This window comes from Neopelma chrysocephalum, unplaced genomic scaffold (genome assembly GCF_003984885.1).
Source record: "Neopelma chrysocephalum unplaced genomic scaffold, ASM398488v2 Primary Assembly neopelma1_74, whole genome shotgun sequence".
NCBI classification, from domain to species: Eukaryota; Metazoa; Chordata; class Aves; order Passeriformes; family Pipridae; genus Neopelma; species Neopelma chrysocephalum.
This window is the reverse complement of record NW_020897735.1, coordinates 6,077,991-6,097,294: the sequence shown is the minus strand read 5'-3', so window position 1 is coordinate 6,097,294 and position 19,304 is coordinate 6,077,991. Positions and strand designations below refer to the sequence as shown.

General features: G+C 53.2%; 1 protein-coding gene across 1 annotated transcript in view; it reads right to left on the bottom strand.

Moving 5' to 3' along the window:
* The window catches only part of NTNG2 (netrin G2), a 49,085-nt gene that overhangs the window by 19,042 nt on the left and 10,739 nt on the right, over positions 1 to 19,304 (bottom strand). The window contains exon 3 of the mRNA XM_027687803.1: positions 7,481 to 8,124. Within this exon, the coding sequence (XP_027543604.1) occupies positions 7,481 to 8,124 (644 nt within the window). The remainder of the gene's footprint in view (positions 1 to 7,480; positions 8,125 to 19,304) is intronic.

Sequence of the window (19,304 nt, the reverse complement as noted above, 5' to 3'; positions counted from 1 at the left end):
GTAGGGCTGGAGGAATCACTTGCTGACTGGAGACCCAGAGAGCTGTTCTGTCCCCTTGCACCTTCCACCGAGTTCCCACGGAGACAACACTGCCCTAAGCTCCTTAAAAAATCCTGGGACAGGACATGGAGTAGCAGAAGTCCACTACAGTGGGCTACCATCTTTCCAAGTCTCCTTCCAGCCCAGCCTGCACACTCCTCTCCACCCTGTGCTTACCACGAGGATGCTGCCATGTGTCCCCAGGGATTCTGTGGAGACTGGTCCCCTCCTGCTGGTTTCTGAGACATTGGGCTCCTGCTTTTCACCCTCACCGGTGTGGCTTTGCCCCCCTGCTCCCTGAGCTGGTGCTGGGGAGAGGCAGCGCTCAGAGAGCTGCTAATGACTGCCGGCCAAAGGAAGGCTTATCAGAGCTTCCCCTGAATTGTTTGCTCTCACCGTAATTGATGAGCCTTTAATGAGTCTCATGGGACGATGTGTTTGAAGGGAGCTCTTTCCTCTCCATCCCCAAGGAAAATGATGTTTCAACTGATCTCGGCTCTCGGGGAAACATGAATAACTCTTTTCCATCTCTCTATTGTCATCCCCAGCCGTTGCTCTCAGCACGCTCCAGCAGCTGCCTGGCCATCACTTACCCACTTTTACCTGCTCCTTTGCAACTGTTTTGGCAGCTCAGCAAAAGCAGGGAGCAAATCTTTTGGGCAAAGCATAACGGGTGCTGAGCTTGGATTGTTTCTGGCCCATCTGTGCGTGTGGAAGCAGGTAAAAATAGCTTCTAATGGCTGGGCCATGGAAGAAGCACAGTCCCTTTGTGGGGAGCAGTTATATGAGGATTTGCCTTGCTGGGAGATTGCTCTGGCAGAGGTTTGCTATTGCCAGGCCTGGAGCAGGGCTGAAAGGGCTGAAGAAGACAAAGGTGGCTCATTCGTCCCAGGAGCAGGACTGGGAGCTTACTGGAGCCTGTGGTCTAGGGACTGAAGGGCAAGAAAAGCCATTTTAACATGTTGTTTCTTTCAGCTTGAATCAGGGTGAGAGGCTTCTGGGTTTCACTACTTTGTGCAGAGCCAAAAAAAATGAAAAAAAACAAAACCCTGAGTTAGGTCAGAGGGACATGTGAGTGGGTCATTTTCCTTGTGGGTTTTTACTTTTGGTCGTGTGGCAGGGATGGAAGGAAGTCTCCTTGCTGCCCTTCGAAATGGTTTGAGGTTTGGGTTACAAAGATGAGACAATTTAAAAGATGCCAGAGTGGAGAGCACGCTAGCTGGCTGTTCCCATCCGAGAGGCTATTTATTTTAAATAAGTTGACACTCACCAGCTGTCAAGATCCTGCTGACTGGTGGAACATTATTTACATTCAAAGCTGTCTTAAAAAAGCAAACACGAAACCAAACTTCCCCATTAGGGGGTCGGGCAGCAGAAGGGAGGAAGGGTGAAGAGGACATCACACGGATATGTGAACATAAATATTTGCAGAGTAATGTGTATAAATGCTCTTGGTCTTTCTCCTGGAATGCAATAATGCCTGCAATTGAGTTCATTGGCCAAATTGAATTTGGGCTCCTGTAGAAGTCTCTTTTTATATTAAGTGCTTTAACATACATCACCTTCTCAGTCTATCGATGAAATCCTATTATCCGCTCAGGGCCGGACGCAACTCGGCAACAGAATCGGAGGGGAAATAAAAACCCTCACAAAGCGAAACCAGGAGCAGGTAACAGGACCTTGGGCATCCGTCTCTGGCTATCGACAAAGCGTCAGGAGCTGTGGGGGAAGGAGGAGCTCTCCGGGTTTCTCGCTAACTCCCTCCCTCCCTCTCATTCTGCAAGTTTCCCCTCCGTTGTTCTGCAGTGGGAGCAGAAACCTTCGCAAGACTCGAGCGAACAGTTGCTCTGCATTAACTCAATTTAACTATCTGACCAAGAGCAAGATTTTGCATGAACTCAAGCTAATTCCAGCCTGGAGGAGTGCCAGGGAAATTCAGCCATCCAGCTCCCAGGGGCTGCCCAGCGTGCAGGCGAGGACGGGCCGAGGAACACGGCGCACCATTGGCACAGACTTGGCCGTCCTTGACACGAGGATGCTGCTACCTCCTGGGACCTGAATTCTGTCTGCCAGGAGCTGCAGGGGAAGGAGCAGGGACAGGCACAGGTAGTGCTTGCCCTGGTTTTTGTGGTCTTCCCAAAGTTGCTGAGTGTGGGTGGCAGCTGGCCCAGGGCTGCAGGGGCATTGGGCAAGTTCTTGGGAGTTGTTTGGGTGAGCCCGTGGCTATTTTGGGGGTGATGCTCCAGCACTGTGGCTGGGAAAGCTCAGCTGGGGAAGCCCATGCTCACAGATCACCCCAGGTCCTGCCCGTTCCCCTTTGGCAAAGCAGCAGCAGTGCAGGTCCCACCCTGCTCCCCAGGGAGAGATGCTCAGTAGGGACATCGGCCATCACACAAAATCCAAGACCCTCAACAAGAGACTGTTCCATGGACCAAACCTGCTTCTTTTCTCCTTTCTAGAGACACCTTTGCTGGAGAAGCCAAGATCAGCTGGAGGGTCTCCAACAACTTCAGCAGAGCCAGAAGGAGGAATGTCCAAGCAGGGCAAAGCAGCCCAGAGGCTGCCAGGATGCACTTTGCTCTGGCACCCCTGGTTTAAGCTGAGCTACAACTGCAGGGAAGTTCACTGAGCTGCTTCAATGTGCTGGCCAGGAGGGCAGAGGAGGAGACAGTGACCAGGCCAAGCAGAAACTGCTTCATCTTTAACAGCAATGCAGCATCGAGCATCCCTACGCCTCAAAACTGACCATGAATGCAGAAAAATACATCCATTGCATGTGGGTACCACTGACAATCAACCAGCTCCATTTATTGCAAGGGGTGGTTTTGGGGATGGCCTTGATCCTCCAGGTCTGGAGTGCCTGATCCTGGCTGTTGGAGACTGGGCAAAGTTGGTCTGCTCCACTAGCACAAACTCTCCAAGTCACAAAGAGCCTCCCGAAGAGCATCCGAGCACAGCACCAAGAGCACACAAGGGGAAAGTAGGGAAAGAAGGAGGGGAGCACAAAGAGCCTTTCCCTTCAATTCTTTTGTGTAACCAAAGCAGCAGCCAAGGAAACCATCAGAAGAGCAAGAAAAGAGGAAAGGAAATGCTGTTACAAAACTGGAAACCTCATCTTGTTGGTCCCTCTTGGGCCTGAGTGCAGCCCGAGAGGAGGCACTGCTCCATGGAGCTGCTCAGGGACAAAGAACACTCCCTCCTCCTGCCTTCCTCCAGGGACTGCTCATCACCAGCAGGATGGACAGACAGACAGACAGTGCATGCATTGGGGCAGGGGAGGATAAAGGAGAGAAATCCTAATATAAATCAGCCTAAAATTGATTCGCTTCTGCTCAATGTGATTTCTCCTAACTGGATCCACATGTCCCGGCCATGGCACATTAACTTCAATTACAGCTTATTAATGTCTCCGTGATGGAGCTTGGCCTGCTGAGCACGGCGGTGACTGACGTTATGGAGGGGAAAAAATTACTCCAAAGAGACTCAGCGTGTAATGGAAAGAGAAGCAGCGGCTTTCATCGCACCGGCCCTGGCAGCCGGGGAAAGCTCATTCACCCGTTCCCGAGGAGATGACCGAGCTCATTGCTGCACCGAGGAGAAAACGAAGCAATGGGCAGAGATCTGTGGGGGAAAGTCTTTCCGCTTCCCTTCCCCACCCTGCCTGGCACACACACACACACACAGAGCACACAGGCCAAGGGCTCGCTCGTGTCTATTCCTGTCTTGACTCTTCTGCGTCTCCGGTTACTCCGCGGATCAATAGGGACAGGATGGGAGAAGAGAGGAAAAAAAAAAGAAAAGAAAAGAAAAAGATACCAAGAAGAAAGAGAGTAAAAATAAACTGTCAGCCATGAACGGAGAAATGGACCCGACTGAGGCTGTGGGAGGAGGAGATGCAGAGGAGACCCTGAAACACCAGCCCGTTGCACCAGCTCCCAGGGAAGAAGCAGTGACCCCCTGGATTCACCAGATCCTCTGTCAAACTCTTGACCACCCCAGTCCATCTGGCTTTTGGAAGAAGGCAGAGAATTCCTCCCCCTTGTCCCCATGTCCTTTGCTCTGTCCCTTTCTGCTTTTCCCCGAAGTTCTGGGAGACTGTGGTGAGAGGTCTTCTGTGGTGGGAGGCTGAGGTGTGAAGGAAAGGGTGGGCTTGGATGGGGGCCCAGGAGCACATGGAGTGAGGGGATCACAGAAACCTCTCTGAATCCACCAGCCAAGGCTGCAGCACGAGAAACTGCCCCGGCTCATGGTCTGCTCTGAGGGCAAAGCGTTTTACTCTTCCCTTGACTGTGAACATCAACTAGAAACAAGCTGCCAAGTGTCTCATCACCCCGTGGGCACTGCCAGCTGCTGCCAAAATCCTGGTGGTGTGCAGGGACAGAGGCAATGCCACGCTCTGACAGCACACACTGCTCCTCCAGTGCCACACACCATGGCCGGGCACAGCTCCTCCAGCCTCCCAAGGCTGCTCACACCTCTGCTCTCCAGGTGGAATTTTCTGGCTGCTTTTTGCCTCTGAGCCCTCATTTTTTCATAATCATCTTCCCTCTTGTTTCCATGCCCCCTGCAGTGGATCCCTAACACCACTCCAGTTTTATCTAGGAACTTTCCTTCCGTTCCTCAAACACAGTCGTTCCCACATGCTGCAAGTGGCACTGTGTGTCCATCCCCATCCCTGCCTACCTTTCCTCCCCCCTTCCCTGCACAGGGCTCCTGTCAGGCTCACATTGATTTCTCCTCTCTTCCTCTCAATAACCCATCCCTTGTTGAGCCATACACAAGATTTAATTTGGTTTTAGTCCCTGCACTGTAACTGGCTTTGCTTACAGCTGGAATTAGATTGCTTTTCAGTGAGAAACCTGCTTGCTGGGACTGGAATAATCACAGGAGCAGAGTTAATTCACATGAGGCTTCTCCATCTTATACACCACTTATCCACAGTTCCTCAGCCAGTCACCTTTCCCTGCCCAGTGCCCACTGGGGCTGGAAGAGTCAGCACAGAACAGGCATCAACCTTTTCCCTGTCCAAGCTGTGTCCCACTCTCCCAGGAACCATCCCAGCAAGCTGGGAGAGCTGGAGCAGAGCAAAGCTGGGTCTTGCTGCAGCTCAAGACTTGGGAGTTTGGGCTGAAAAAAAAAGCAGATTTCAGAGTTTTCTGTGTTCCCAGCCAAGGAAAAGCCCTGTCCTCCCAGAGGCCCTGCTGCATGGGAGGAGTGGGTCAGGCAGCTCGTGGTGAGTGGAGCCAAGAGGGAAGTGGAGGAGAGCGGGAGCCGCTGCTCTGCAGCAGCCGTGGGCAGCCGGCCACACCGGCACAGAGCCAGCGCCGGGGGGAGGCTGCCAGGAACCAGCCAACAAACCCCAACCTGTCTCATCCTGGCCCCAGCTAAAAAGCAGCATTGCAGCTTCCACCGGGCGCTCACAGCCCGGCCCTCCCTCGCCAGCCCTGTCCTCGAGGTGCAGGTGGCTGTGGAATCTTGGATGTCTCCGAGAGGTTGTGACACACCCCCAACCCCCCTCCCCACCCCAGCCCTGGGTGTTTGAAAGGGTTTCCCTCCCCCTGCCCTAGTTCTTTTCGCAGAATTTTTTTGGATTTTAATCTCTTGAACCGATGGCTGCTACTATTAAATGGTGTTAAACTTGGCTGGTGAGTTCAAAAGCTGGTGAGGGATTGGGTGGGGGGGAAGGAGGGCAGCCAACAGCAAGGTGCTGGTTTGGGGAGAATCCTGTCAGCATGGCCTGAAATCCAAAGCACTGAAGCAACAAGTGCTGCCCAAGCCAGACAGGGAAGGTAAAGGGAGGAGGAGGAGGATCACATTCACAGGACACCAAGAGTATTTTACCTCTTTGAAGCATTAAGTATCCTGCAGCTGCTGCAGGAGCAGCAACAAGTCCTTGGTTATCTGCAGTTATCTCCATGCTTAGAAGCCAAAGGTCATTGCACAAGCATTGACATCAAACCTTTAGTCCTAATTTACCACTTTCTAGGCTGAAAACTCTGTGTCCCTGCTACAGAGTCTAACCAGCCCAGACAAGTTGGTACACCAGCTCCAACCCTTCCTGCCAGATGCTCTGGTCAGTGTGGGCTTTGACTGGGGATTGACCCCTGTGGTTTTGCCACCACTGTCAGTAACATCAAGTGTTCCTGTGGGCAGCTGGGCCACCTGGGGGGGAGCAGGGCCACAAGAGAAGGAGCAGGGGACAGGACTGGCTGTCACTGGGGTGGAGGTGATGGTAACGCACTTGCCTTTTTCCTTGCCTTTTTTGCCTGCTTTCCTTCCCTTCCACCCTCCTTACTTTGCTATTTTGCTGCATCCTGAGCTGGTTTTGGACTGTGGATATTTAGTACACCTGGCAATGCTTCTTATGGGCAGCACATATCTACACAGAAGCACATTGCACTGAAACCTGGGCTCTGCCACTCCTCTGCTCATGTGCCTGAGCCCCTCAGGGCTTCTCCCTGAGCAATCCCAGCAGTGGGCACCCCAACATGCCACCAGTCCAGCTGAGAGCCACAGCTGCTCGTCCCAGACAGGCGACCACACTGTGAGAAAGACCCTCACCGCTGCCTCCTGCCTGCCCTGGCGGGTGGAAGGGGCTCTCCCGTCCCTCGCTGCAGCTTCCTTCCCCTTGGAGCCTGTTCAAAGCCAGCCTCAGTGGCACCTGCAAAACATTTCTACTTGCAAGTCTCAGTAGCAAACAGTTTGGAACCGATACAAACGGCTCCTCTGTCGCTGTGGTGATGCTTGTTAGCACGGGGTGGGTGATGGGGAGATTTCTCCCCTCTCGCCTGTAAGTCTCGCACAAGCTGGATGGGAAATCAGCCATCTCGGCACTTTTCCACCTTACTTTGCTTTTTCGGTTGATGTCATAACGTAACATATGGCACCGTACAGAGAAATTAAAAACAAAACCCAGGAGAAACACCCCCCACCCGCTTGCCCTGCCCCAGATCTGCCTGGAGGGTTTACCCTCACCCCAAACTTCCTCTGCCGGAGCCGAGGCCGCTCAGGGGGTGCTGGGCTGACTCGGGATGACCCATCCTGCTTGTACTGGCAGTGAGCTGGAGTTTAGTGGGATGAGCATCATTCCTTGCCCTCCAGATGCATCAGCATCACCCCTGGGACTTCTGGCTGTGTTTGCACAGCTGGGGACAGGGTATTGGGAGGGAATTCAGACCCCAACTGTCCATCTAAGCCATGTCCCACTTCCCCCAGCACCGGCTGCAGGAGGACACAGCCCTGCTCTCAGACACAGCCTCGGAGGTGTCCCAGCCATTCCCTACAAGGACACATCTGTTTTATTTCCAGTGCTGCCCTGCCTGGGGAGAAGGGCTGTCAGAGGGAGAAACACTGTTTGCAGAAACACTGATGGCTTAGTTTACTAGCAGTAACTTCTCATCCCTCAGAGAAGAGACGCCCAAAGAAATACAGCAGCGGTTACCTGCCGGTGACTTCAATGTTGGAGACGGCATAGAAGTACTTGTACAAGTTCTCCCTCTGCACGTAGGTGCCCCCCAGGGCGGGTCTCAGCAGCCTCATCCGCAGGTCAGTCACGGTAAAGAAGTCCTTGAGCCCTTTGGCGCTCTCCAGCCGGGTGTACAAGTTGTCCATGTTCTTGAGGTCGGGGCCAGCAAAGATGGCAAAGCGGTCCCTGACCTCGAACCGGACGGTCTTCTCTTTCTTGGAGCCCGCCCAGCGGGAATACTCCTCCGTGCAGAGGACCCTGTTGGCACTGGTGGTGGAGAGGTCTCGGACCCTCCGTGCTGGCATGCTGAAGGCCTCCATGCAGTCGTCTGCGTAATACTGGTACGGGTGCCAAGTCCTCCCGTTGTCCAGCGACTTCTCCAGCATCATGATGGTGGGGCGCCCGTACTCGAAGGTGATCACGATGTCGTCCGTCAGCTCGATGCTCTTGTTCCAGGACAGGGTGATGTTGGCCAGCAGCGGCTCCGGGTACCGGCGCCACGTCACGCTCTGCCAGTACGTGGCCAGCCCCTCGTCCTCGCTGTCAAACATGAGTCTGGGCGGGTGGGCCAGGTCCGGGTTGGAGGCGTCGCACTCATCGCTGCACAGGTACGGGTTCTCCTGGAACAACAACAACGGTCACCGGGGAAGAAGGCAAAGCCTGGGCATCGCGTGGGCATTGTGTGGGCATCACAGCCAAGCTCACACCGTTACCGGGCCCTGGATCTGGCTGCTCGTGTCAAACATTAACTGCTGGGCTGAACTGGAGAGTGCCACGGGCCTGGCTCTGCAGGAAGCTGTTTCTGAGAATGAATTTAAGGCAGAAAGATGCGGCTTTGCCTCCACTGTAAGAACGGCTGAGCTGTTTCCTTTGAAAGGCCCTCTGGGAAAGGGCTTTTCAATTTGGCACAGGGGCAATTTTCATAGAAAGCACCTTCCCTGAGATGGTCTCTGGGAAACTTCGGTTAAGCTTGGCCAATTTACAAGCCTATGGAAAGCTGTGCTCTGCCTTGGAAGAACTGCATGGCTTAAATCCCCCAAACACATCCCTGCCTCTCATGGCTCCTGATGCCAAAAATCCTGGGGACACACCATCCCCCCTGTACCACTGAGCATGGCTAGAGGAGGGAAACCAAATTTCTCCAGCTCCAAGATGGGACAGGACTGAGGAGTAGCTGGGAGAGCAGAGATTTGTGCTCCCAGTGCCACGGTCCTCTCCTGCCTGCAGGGACCATGGAGGGAAGGATGGCTCATCCCATCCAGGTGAAAATGTCGCAATGGGAGAAAAGGAACAGCCACCCCATTTTGCCCACAAATGACAGTGCACGGCCAAGCTGGAGCGTTTTGCAGGGACACACGTACACATCCGTGTGCTGAGCTGCACCAGGACATAGCATGAAGGTGGAAGCTCTGGAGGTGGGCACCAGGGTTATTAGCTGTGCCAATGGGTTTATTGCTCATCCACATGTGTGTTAAAGCCCAACATTACTTGCCCTGCAGCCTCTGCCTCCAGGAGTGAGTGTGAGTCAGACCTTCCTTGGGGATAATGCAGGCCTGTGTTATAGTGGGTACAGACCACAGATCAACTCTGCAACACAATGCAAATATTTTTTGCATATGAAGCATCTCTTTGCTGTCACTTTACCTCCCTCTCAGACTTAAAATCCAAAGGGTTGGAGAGGGAGAGGCATTGGTACAACAGCAGGCTCTGCTGCAGTGGGACCCTTGTCAGGGAGGCAGAAGCACCTGGCAGAGGAGGAGGAGGTGATAAAGCAGCTGGAGCTGCTCAGAGCTTCTGGCTGGAGGTGAGGAGCCTGCTGGGGTGTGAGGTCTGTCCCTCCCAAGCACAGTGGATTTACAAGGTAAGACCGAGCCGGGTGCTGTGGTTTGGTTTGTGGGTGCCTTGTGTGTGGCTGGGCCATGGGAAGGTGCTGCTTGGGGGGATCAGTGTGTTCCTACCCCTCTCTGGAGACCTCCTGCAGTGCTGGGGCTGTGCTGGGGTGCAGGGAGCTCGTGCTGGTAGCTGGGGGCTCCGAAAATCGAGATGCAGGGCTGGGATCTCTGCAGGCTGGTTGTGTCCCTGGACTGGGAGAGCCCTGCTGCAGGCTTGGGAAGAGGCTGCTCCTGTGTCCATGGCACTGGGGACTGACCCTGCACCGTGGCTTGCTTTGATCTGGGAAACTGCTGGAGTCTGAATGCTTGTGACCTGCTTTTAGGGTGCCCTGTGTATACCCCAGGCAAAGCAGAGGAGGGGAGCTGGCTTGTACAAACGGGTGCAAAAGGGAGCTTTGGGGCTGTGCTTTGAACATGGAAACCTCTGCGTAACATAAGGTGCTTTGGAAAATCTGTGCTTTGCCACTGCCAGCTGGGCAACCAAAGGTCTTGGGAACTACTTAGAGCTTCTCCATTCTGTGCCTGTAAAACGGGCCTTGGGTGCCTCCCCCCAGCTCGGAGCCACGCGCTGAGCTTTGCAAAGAGAGCGGAGGCCACGGCACCCAGGAGCCCTGAAAAGCTCAGGAGGGCATAAATAATTCCGTGCTCAGAGCAGCGTGTGAGTAATGCACTGTAAATAAGGCAGGAGGCTGCTCCGCCAGCACGGGGGATAAAACAAAACAGCGAGGAACTGATCTGCACGTGAGCACCAGGATCGTCTGCAGGGGAGACAGTGACAGCCTTGGGGAGACAAGGGGACTCCTGTAAACACAGCACACGTTGTCTGTGTGTGTGTGTGTGTGCACGAGGCTGCCAGGGAAAGCAGATCAGAAAACAGGTCAACACTCAAACTGTTTTCAGCACTGTCTTGCTCTGACACGCACCTGCCTGACGGAAAAGCTGCGAGTGCTGCGCTGGGGTTTGTTCCTCCTGTTACAGCCTGAACTTGAGCAATGTGTGGCTTTTGCTCCTCCTGTTACAGCCTGAACTTGAGCAGTGTGTGGCTTCTGCCACCTCTGTGTGTGCCAGGAGGAAGGGCTGGAACCAGGGCTGCTGAGCCCCGGTGTGGTGCCCACCCCAAAGCATGAAAGTTGATTCTGTGATTCTGGTACTGAGCAGATGTGCTGGTTGATGTTTTAAAGGCAAGTGGCTGGATAGGTTTTATCATTGTTTTATTCGCAGCTGTGACAGCTGAGCAAGGGAAATAAATGGAGTGCTCAGGCTTGCTTGGGTGGGGGAGGCTGAAGGGTGAGGGCACCTGCCCAGGTGCTCCCCACCATCCCCCCAAAGAGGGGGGGGGATGCCAGCTGGGGTGTGCTGGAACTCTGAGCCACACTGGGGGGTCCTCTCCTGCCTCAACACGCTGTTCTGGAGTAGGGATTAAGAAACCCTGAGATAGTGACATATTTAATATGCTCTCCTGACTCGTCACGTTCAGAGGAATTGTTTACCTCTGCTAATGAGACACAGCTTCCTGCTGGGGGATGGAGCTGCCTCTCAGTGCAGCTTTACAGCGGTGGCTGATGGAAAAGGCAGAAAAATCCCCCTCAGCTGAAGTGCTGGGGGGCTCTGTGAGTGTGTTTCCTGCGCCGAGGCAACATATTGTGTTGCAGTATGGTCCTACTGCCAGTGTGGCCATACAGATGGCTTAATAGGGCAGTCCTGAAAAGACCATCCCTGAGGTCCTATTTCAGCACTTGTCTGAAGGAGGGTGCAGCAGTGCAGTGTCTTGGTGGGCTCAGGTGGGGAATTGGCTTGGGATGGCAGCAGAAAATTCCCTGATAAACCCGCCTTGCTGCTCAGAGTGGCTCTGTCTGAGAGGAGTCTGTGTCACAGAGCTGCCCTGGCTCTTGCTGTGCACCTTCCTTTCTCTGTGTGCAGCAGCCACTGGGGCTGCCAAAGCCCTTGAGCTGGTGTGAGATGAATCTCCACTGAATATTTGCCACTTGAGCTGCCTCCAGCATGGCCACAGTGGCCACCTTCACCTCCAGGGCTACGGATGATGCTCCTATGAAGGCTTTCTCTGGAGGCTTCCCTAAGCAGTGGCCAAATTGAACAAAGGAAGGACTCTGTGACCAAACCACAATAAGAAAACATTACCCAGACCAGCAAAGGGTGGCCAGGATGGGAGGTGGGACAGGTTTCCCAGGAGCAGTGGGGGAAGCAACTGAGTCTGACAAGCGTGATCCCTCTCCCAGTGTCCCGTCTGGAGGGACAGGGCTGGCCAGGCATGTCCCTGGCAGGGGACCTGGCGAGTCAGGAGCAGGGAGAAGCAGAGCCAAAACTCTGCCTGTCTGCCATATGCTTTGTCCCAGAGACGAGGGACTGGAGGTGCACGATCCCTGATGGCTCCCGTACATCCCAACCTGTGAGTGTGCTCAGCCCAGCAGGCAGCAACCCCAAAGATGCCTTTAACCACCCTCACGTTTTGGAGAGCCACGTGGCTCGAGGGCTGCACGGTTGTCAGAGGGCAAACGCAAAAATAACCTCTGAGTGACAGTGCTGGAAGGTGGGGGAGAGCCTCAAAAGCCACCGAGTGAGTCACATCACTACAGCTTCCTCTGCTAAAATGAAGTGTTCCTTTTTGGGTTTAGGTTTATTGAATTGTCCTTCCTCTGCGGGATGCTCGATGCCTTTTCTGCTGGGGGGGGTGGTTTGAAGTGAGCCAGGAGGGCAGGGGGGAGCGGAAACAGATGGCCACACTTTGGCTGCTCCCTTGGTCCTGGTAAGATCAGATATAGCACTATTGAAACAATTCCAGGTATTATTTTTGAATCTGGTTTCCTCCCCCTAGCCGTGTGTCCTCCAAAGAATCTGTCCAAAGTCTCATGATATTTAAGTCTTCAATCTAAAAGTCAGGATGCATTAGCCAGGCAAACTTGGTCTCAGTGAGCTTAAAATAAATCAGTTCACTTTGAGTCTCACACTATTAAATCAGTCGTGAGTGTCCTCACGACAACTAGACATTGGAGGTTTCAGGCTCTCCAGCTCTTCTGGTTGTGCATTTCTTCAGGGTGCAACAAAGAGTGTTGCAGCCTTGCTTAGCCCCAGCTCAGCCCAAAGGGACAAATCTCTAGGGGACAAACTGCAAGAGCCTTGTTGAGGACACATTGTCCTAAATAAATGGCATCATAACAAGATTGTGCCTCCACGAGGAAATCACAGAGTGGTTTGGGTTGGAGGGGACTTTTAGAGGTCATTTAGTCCAAATGGGGAAAGACATCTTCAACTAGGTCAGGCTGCTCAAAGCCTCATTCAACCTGACCTTGAATGTTTCCATGGATGGAACACCCATCACGTCTTTGAGCAACCTGTGCCAGTGTTTCACCACGCTCATTGTAAAAGTTTTCTTCCTTATTACTGGTTGAATCTAACCTTTTTTCGTTTAAAACCATTATCCCTTGTCCTATCACTACAATTCCTGATAAAGAGTCCCTCTTCATCTTTCCTGTGAGCCCCTTTAGACACTGGAAAGGACTCAAAGTCCTCCTTGGCAGGGCTGCTCTCAATCCCTTCATCCCCCAGCCTGGACTGATACCAGGAGTTGCCCACACTCAGATGCAGGACCTTGTGCTTGGTTTTGTTGAACCTCATGAGGTCCCAATGGACCCACTCCTCGAGCTGAAAACACATCCCAGCCCTGGTGACTGCAGACCCAGCCCTTGGTTTTGCCTCCTCTTGGTGCCTGGAGTCCGTGCTGGGCAAAAATGCTGCAAAAGGGACTTTCTGAAGGTGGCAGCGGAGACTTGCTCCTTGAGGAGGATTTCTTAAGAAACAAGATCTTGGTTCTGACAAAGCACAATGACAAGAATCCAGGATGCTGCAGCAAAGCTGCTCCCCACCTTGCTGGGAAGGGAGGGAATGGGGGAAAACAAGCACAACAAAAGGCCCTGGTTTTACAAAGCCCAGCCGGTTTTTAGGGCTCTTAATGAGCGCAAAAGTTTTTTTGCCTTCCCCCCTCCCAGCAGATAATGCCATTTTTAAGCCTCACAGCATAAAATTATGTATTTTTGTAGGTGAAATTGCTTGATTAATCATTAAGCTGTTGAATATTTTAAACAAACTAGACATCTGTTGTGAATGGTGAAAGCTGCACAGAAATAAGACTGCAGCTTTTAGATCTCCGTGCCAAAGGGAAGCTGGAAAGCAATTGCAACCACTAGCTGCACAGTGAAGAAAAATAAGAATAATAACAATAATATTAAAGGGGAAATAAAAAAACAAGAACCAAGATTTGAGCATGGAAAAATAAGTAGATGATGCAGGAGCTTGTACTGCTCAGCCAGGGATGCTCATCACAGCTCTCACACTTGGTGTGATGTGTTCAATGGTGTCTTGGTCCAGGGAACCTCCCTGGACTTCTTTTGCTTTTTGGGGTCTCTTCTGCTTGTTGTTTAAGCCAAGGCCTCTGCTAAAACCCAGAGCACCCTGGGATCGCTTGTTTTTAATTATAGTCTCCTAATAAGAATACTGACAAGGTCGCATCAACTTGGACTAGTCTTGGAAAACAAATTTTTTTATTTTTCTTAATTGAGGGGGGGGAATCCTTGGCTTTTTATAGGAAGATTTTTATCAAAGGGGGGAAAATTTAAATGTGTTTATTTGGCACAAAGACCTAAGCTGTTGTGTGGGTTTCTCTTGGGTCCTTTTTTCTGTAGTGGGTTTTTTTCCACTATGAACTGGCTCTCAAACCCAACCAGAGACCTGGGGTGTCTCTAGGCTCTTCTGCAAGTGCTGATGATGGTTGGGACCGGGGGCTGTTTGATAGCCCCCTCCACAGCCTGAAGAGCCACGTCTGGCTCCTTCAACATGAGGAGAAGCAGGAGATGGCACAGAAACCTCCTTCCCTCCTTGGGAGCGCTTATGGCTGAGGAAACCTTGGTCTGGAACTCCACCTCCACCCAGGAGGGGACAATTCCCCCTCCATAGCACCCCCCCCATCCAGCTGTGATGCTTAAGGAGCTCTTGGGTGCATCCCAAGGCCCTTCTGCTTCCCACAGGGCACCTCTGATGCTGCCTTTGAGTTTCTGCTCAAAGCTCAGCTGATGAGGTTCACAAAGTCCTCACACTGCAACTAAGCCCTGAAGTTGGTATCAGATTTCCTCCAAATCCTGCAAAACAACCATATCAGCAAAATCTTCATGTGCACCTGATCCCTCCTGCCCTGATAATGTCCCTGGCGTTGAGCGGTGCCACCGTGGGTGTCCTGCAGCCTCCCCTTCCTTGAACAACCTGTCAGTCGCGGGAGGACGGATGGCCATGGGAGATGGGTGTCCCCTACCCCAATTCCTGCCTCTCCTATGGGTGTTTGGGAACACATTCCCCCCCACAATACCTTATTTCCCCCCCTCCCTTTCCCCATCCAGCAGCAAATTGGATCCATTTGCTCCACAGGCTGCAGGATGGAGCTGAAAGGACTGTCCTGACACATTTGCTTTCCTGCTTTACACTCGGCTGAGTTCCCCCAGTTCACGCTGGGATTGAGCTGTGAGGATTCACTTCCCTTCCATCCCCTGTTTTCCTGACTCTGCCAGGGCTTCACAGGGATCTCTGTCCCCATCCTGGCTGGGCTGTGGGTTTGCTCTGGTGTCTGTCAGCACCGGAAAATCACCCACAGAGTGGGGAAGATGCTGTCCCTGATCCAGCTCCCCACGGACATCGAGTTAAACCTATTTTCTGCAACACAAATTTTTGACAAGGGTCACACTGAGCAATGCGTGTTTTGGGAAGCTTTCTTGGTTTTTCTTCCAATAATTGCTCCAGGACGTGATGTTCTTTCCCAAACAGAATTGCATTTACCCAGGAGAAAACACAGGCTCACCCTAATGTCATTTCAGGGTGTTTTCACTTTTGCTGCTCCTGATCTGAGGGTTCAACTGCTCTGTCTGGATTTATGAAAAGACAAGGTGATTTTATGATCAAAAATAACATTTGTGAGTAATTAAGTCTCATGCTTCAGGGCATAAACCATAACCTGCCAGTGGCCGGGATGGGACTCCCAGAGAACTGGAAATACTCTCTGACAATTAATTTTCACTCTATTCATGGGCTGGGAGGGATCAGAGGGGTGAAACAACCGTAATTAATTTACAGCGATTATTTCCAACAGCTGGCAAGTGGCATAACTCACTGCAGAGAGGGCTGGGGGCTCGGAGGGAGATGAGGAGGAATATGAGGCCCCTCTTGTGCCAAACAGCCCCACACTGGCCCTTCCCTGTGAGCCCAGGTGAAGGTCTGTGCCCTCCTTGCTCGATGCTCCAAGGAATATGGGAGGGCACTGGGAGCTGCCTGGCCAGGGTCCACTTCTCTTGCATTAATTCTCCCGTCCTCTGGTGCCCGAGTGGGCTTTACCTGCAACTTGGCAGTGACCTGAACCTGGAAAACATCTCGGGAACAGCTTTGCCTGTGCTTTTTTGGGATGTCTGTCAGTGTGCAGGGAGGGGTCCCTGATGGGCCCAGCAGCACAGCACTGGACTGTGGAGATACTGGGAATGCTCTGAATCGAAAAATGTGCCTTTTGGAAACAAAATCTTAACAGCTTTCTTCAAGATGTTATTTTCTTCTTTTTCTTTTTTTCCTAAAAACCACTTTGGTCAGCTCTATATATTTTAGATAACCAGAAGCTGCCCCATATGGTAGAAGACACAGTTTTCCAAAGGGCTGCTTGTGTGGCTGCAGCCCAGGAGCCACTTGGGAATGCTCCCCTGATCCACATATTCCCCAGGCATCACTCTCCTTTTCCTGGTTTGCCTCCAAAGGGAAGTTTTTAAGTGGCATGTGTGGGTAGGCAAGTTCTGGCAAGGCACCCAGGGGTTATTTCACAGCTTCACCTCTGCAGGGGAAGGGCAGCTCCAGCTGGGAGGCAGTGGGTGCTGGGGCAAGGAGCATTTTTGGGATGGGATGGGATGGGATGGGATGGGATGGGATGGGAAGCTCAGGGTGGGCTGGTGGGGTGGTTTGCTCGCTTGTGTGTCCTTCCCTTGCCGCCTCCCTCCCCCAGCCATCTGCAAGGGGCTCTTATTAAGGCAGAGACAGCAAAAGGGGAGAAAACCATACTCGCTAACAAGCTGTTTGCTGTTTATGAGCAGGTAAAGGCAGAGCTGGAATGAATTATTAATAGGGTGGAAATGGGGTCCCTCCACAGATCTGCTGCTAATTCTGGCTCAGCTGAATGTCACTCCCTCCATCTCCTCCCCGGCCGTGGTTTGGGGGGATTGATTGCTCCTCCACTTCCTTCCCCTTCCTCCCGGATGGGAGGTTGTCCAAGCCCAAGGTCACCCCTTGCACGGGCGTTAGGACAGGCTTTGCCTGCGTGTGGGATTTGGGAGCTCGTGACTCAGCAGAACCGGCCCCGCGCGCGGCTCCGGCCGAGACACCGGGACACACAGACACATTCTGCTTTTTGCCTCTTGCCTTTGGCCTGAAGCAGATCCTCACTCACCGAGCAGTGCCGCTCGTTCCAGGCTCTCAGGCTCCCTTGGGCCCGTCTCTCCGCCAGAGAAGAGATTCAAGCCCTACTCGTGGCTGCTCTTCCCCTTCCCCCCTCCAGCCTGCTCTGAATTCGAGAAACATCTCGTTCGTATTTCATCCTGTCTCAGGGCTGTGCCCTTCTCTGCACCAGCCCTGGGGAAACATCACCGTGCCAGACAGGGCGGGGTGGTGGCAGTTCAATGGCCTGTCTCCAGGTGGGGAAATTGAGGCAGGGAGGGATTTCAGGAGCAGGTCTGGGTTTTATCAGGAGCATTGAGGGCTCCACCTTTCTGAGGACTGGACTCCCCCAGGCATCTGCAGCTGGGCAGAGTAGTGGCTTCTCCACCCAATGTTGATCTGAGGGTTGAGACAAACCATGAGGGTCAAGGAAATCTCTGCTCTCACCCCACGCTGTCTCTGAAACTCTCCTGTGGTCTGTTAGTACTCCATGGGAAGGGTCTGAACTTCTCTTTGCACCATAAATGACACAACCCTGGCAGGAGGCTGACAACCAGGCAGGAAGCCTTCTCTCCACAAAAGGAGCATCCAGAGGGAGATGCTCCTTGTCACGCACAAGGGCTGATCCAAGTCACCTGTCCACCCTCACAGCGCAGCCGGCACCACCCGTGCACCGACACAAATCCCCTCACGCCCACTCTGGCTCAGCCAGAGACAGAAAATCTGGCTACACGATGAAATGTAACCTCCAGACTGAAATCAGCCCAGTCCATGGGTGACCTCTCCAAGAAGGGCCCCAAGCATGATGTTTGCAGAGTGACATCGGGGCAGCACTCCCCTTCCCAAAGCCAGGACGGCCTGGCACCAGTTCAGCTGCTGCTGCTGGATCTGCTGCCCAGCACCTCGTCCTGTGGGACGTGTGTGCAGCTCACCGGGGGCGGCACAAGGGTTAACGCCGCCCGGAAAATTCCACTCCTAAGCAGATAATCTCATCTGTGCCGGGGATCCACACACATCACCCTGCAGCAGCCCGGCTTCCCATGGAATCATTTTTGAGCAGCTCTTTCTTTGTGAACTGCTAATCCCCCGGTGAGCCGCTCTAACCCCATCCCTCCCGGTGCCCTGGGCTCACCTCCACCCCCACCTCCCCGCCGGGGCTGCACCCCTGCGGCCACCCCGTTTTGCAGGGGGGATTGCAGGGTGACCCAGAGCCCGGGATCAGAGGATGATGAACCAGACATTCCCCAGCCAGCAGCCGCAGGCACCCGTTCAAAAACCCGGGCGTTTAATCCCATTGACTGCTTTTTAGCTTGTCTCCCAAGTCGGACTTTCTGTACCCAAGAGTTGCAAGCTTTGGTCTGCCCAGGGCGCTTCCCTGAAGCTTGTTTACAAATTAAGCTGCTTGGATCCTGCCCTGTCCCTTCTTTGCCAGATTATTAAGCCCTTGCATCTCGCTACAGAGATGTATTTGTGTCCGCAGACCCTACCAGCAGGAGCACAGCAGCAGCGACCTGTGTGCTGGGCTGCGAGTGCATTATTGATTCAGGACTAAGAAAATGCTTAGGAAGTAGGAAAAGTGTCCTGCTCTCTAAAAGCTTGTGCGCCTTGTAAGCTCAATACATGCAGCCTTTGCAGAGAGGCTCGCTATGCCGCTATTAATAATTTATTCTGCAAGAGAGGCCCTGATAGTTTGAATGGGGGAGGGCAGGACGTGGAGGTGGGAAGAGGAGGGAATGGAGGCTCTGCTGTGCTCCTCAAATGGAGGTGCATTTTTGAAGCCTTTCTGGGGGGAGCACAGTTGGGTAGTGGGTACCCCTGCACCCACCCCGGCCTCTGATCAGGGCTTCTGTGTCTGCTGCATCGAGCGTTCTGACTTTGCTGTTGTAGCAAAGTATTTGGCTGCTTTATGCTCTACTTCAGGGGAACAATTCAGCAGGTGCCTTGTTGGAGGTTGGGACTGAGCTGTGGTCAGCCTAAAATGTGTCCTGGCTGTCCCTGAGGGCAGGACAGTGATCCTTTCCTTTGAAAGGGCTCCCCAAACCCCCTGAATGGCAGCACTGTGGAGCTGAAGCAGCTGACTCAGCCAGCAGATGGGGAGTTACAAACCCTTTAGCTGGGATTAGAACCAGCTGAATCTGTGCTACTTGTCCCTTTGGGATATTCCCCCTGAAAGGGGCGTGGAGCTGTCCAGGCAGGACTGGTCACAGTGGTGGCAGCAGCATCCCCGTGGAGCTCAGCACTGAGGGAGCAGAGACCCATTGCTTGTGCTGGAGTGTGCAGCAAAACGGGTGGTGGTTCTGGGATGTGGGTGTGTGGGCACTGGAACCCCCTGGCCCCGCTCATGGATGGACCCTGCTGCCCTCTCCAGCCCCCACCACTGCTCTAACACACACTGGTGTTTGCTTTCCATGTGACTTGGTGGAGGCTGGAGTTGTGGCACC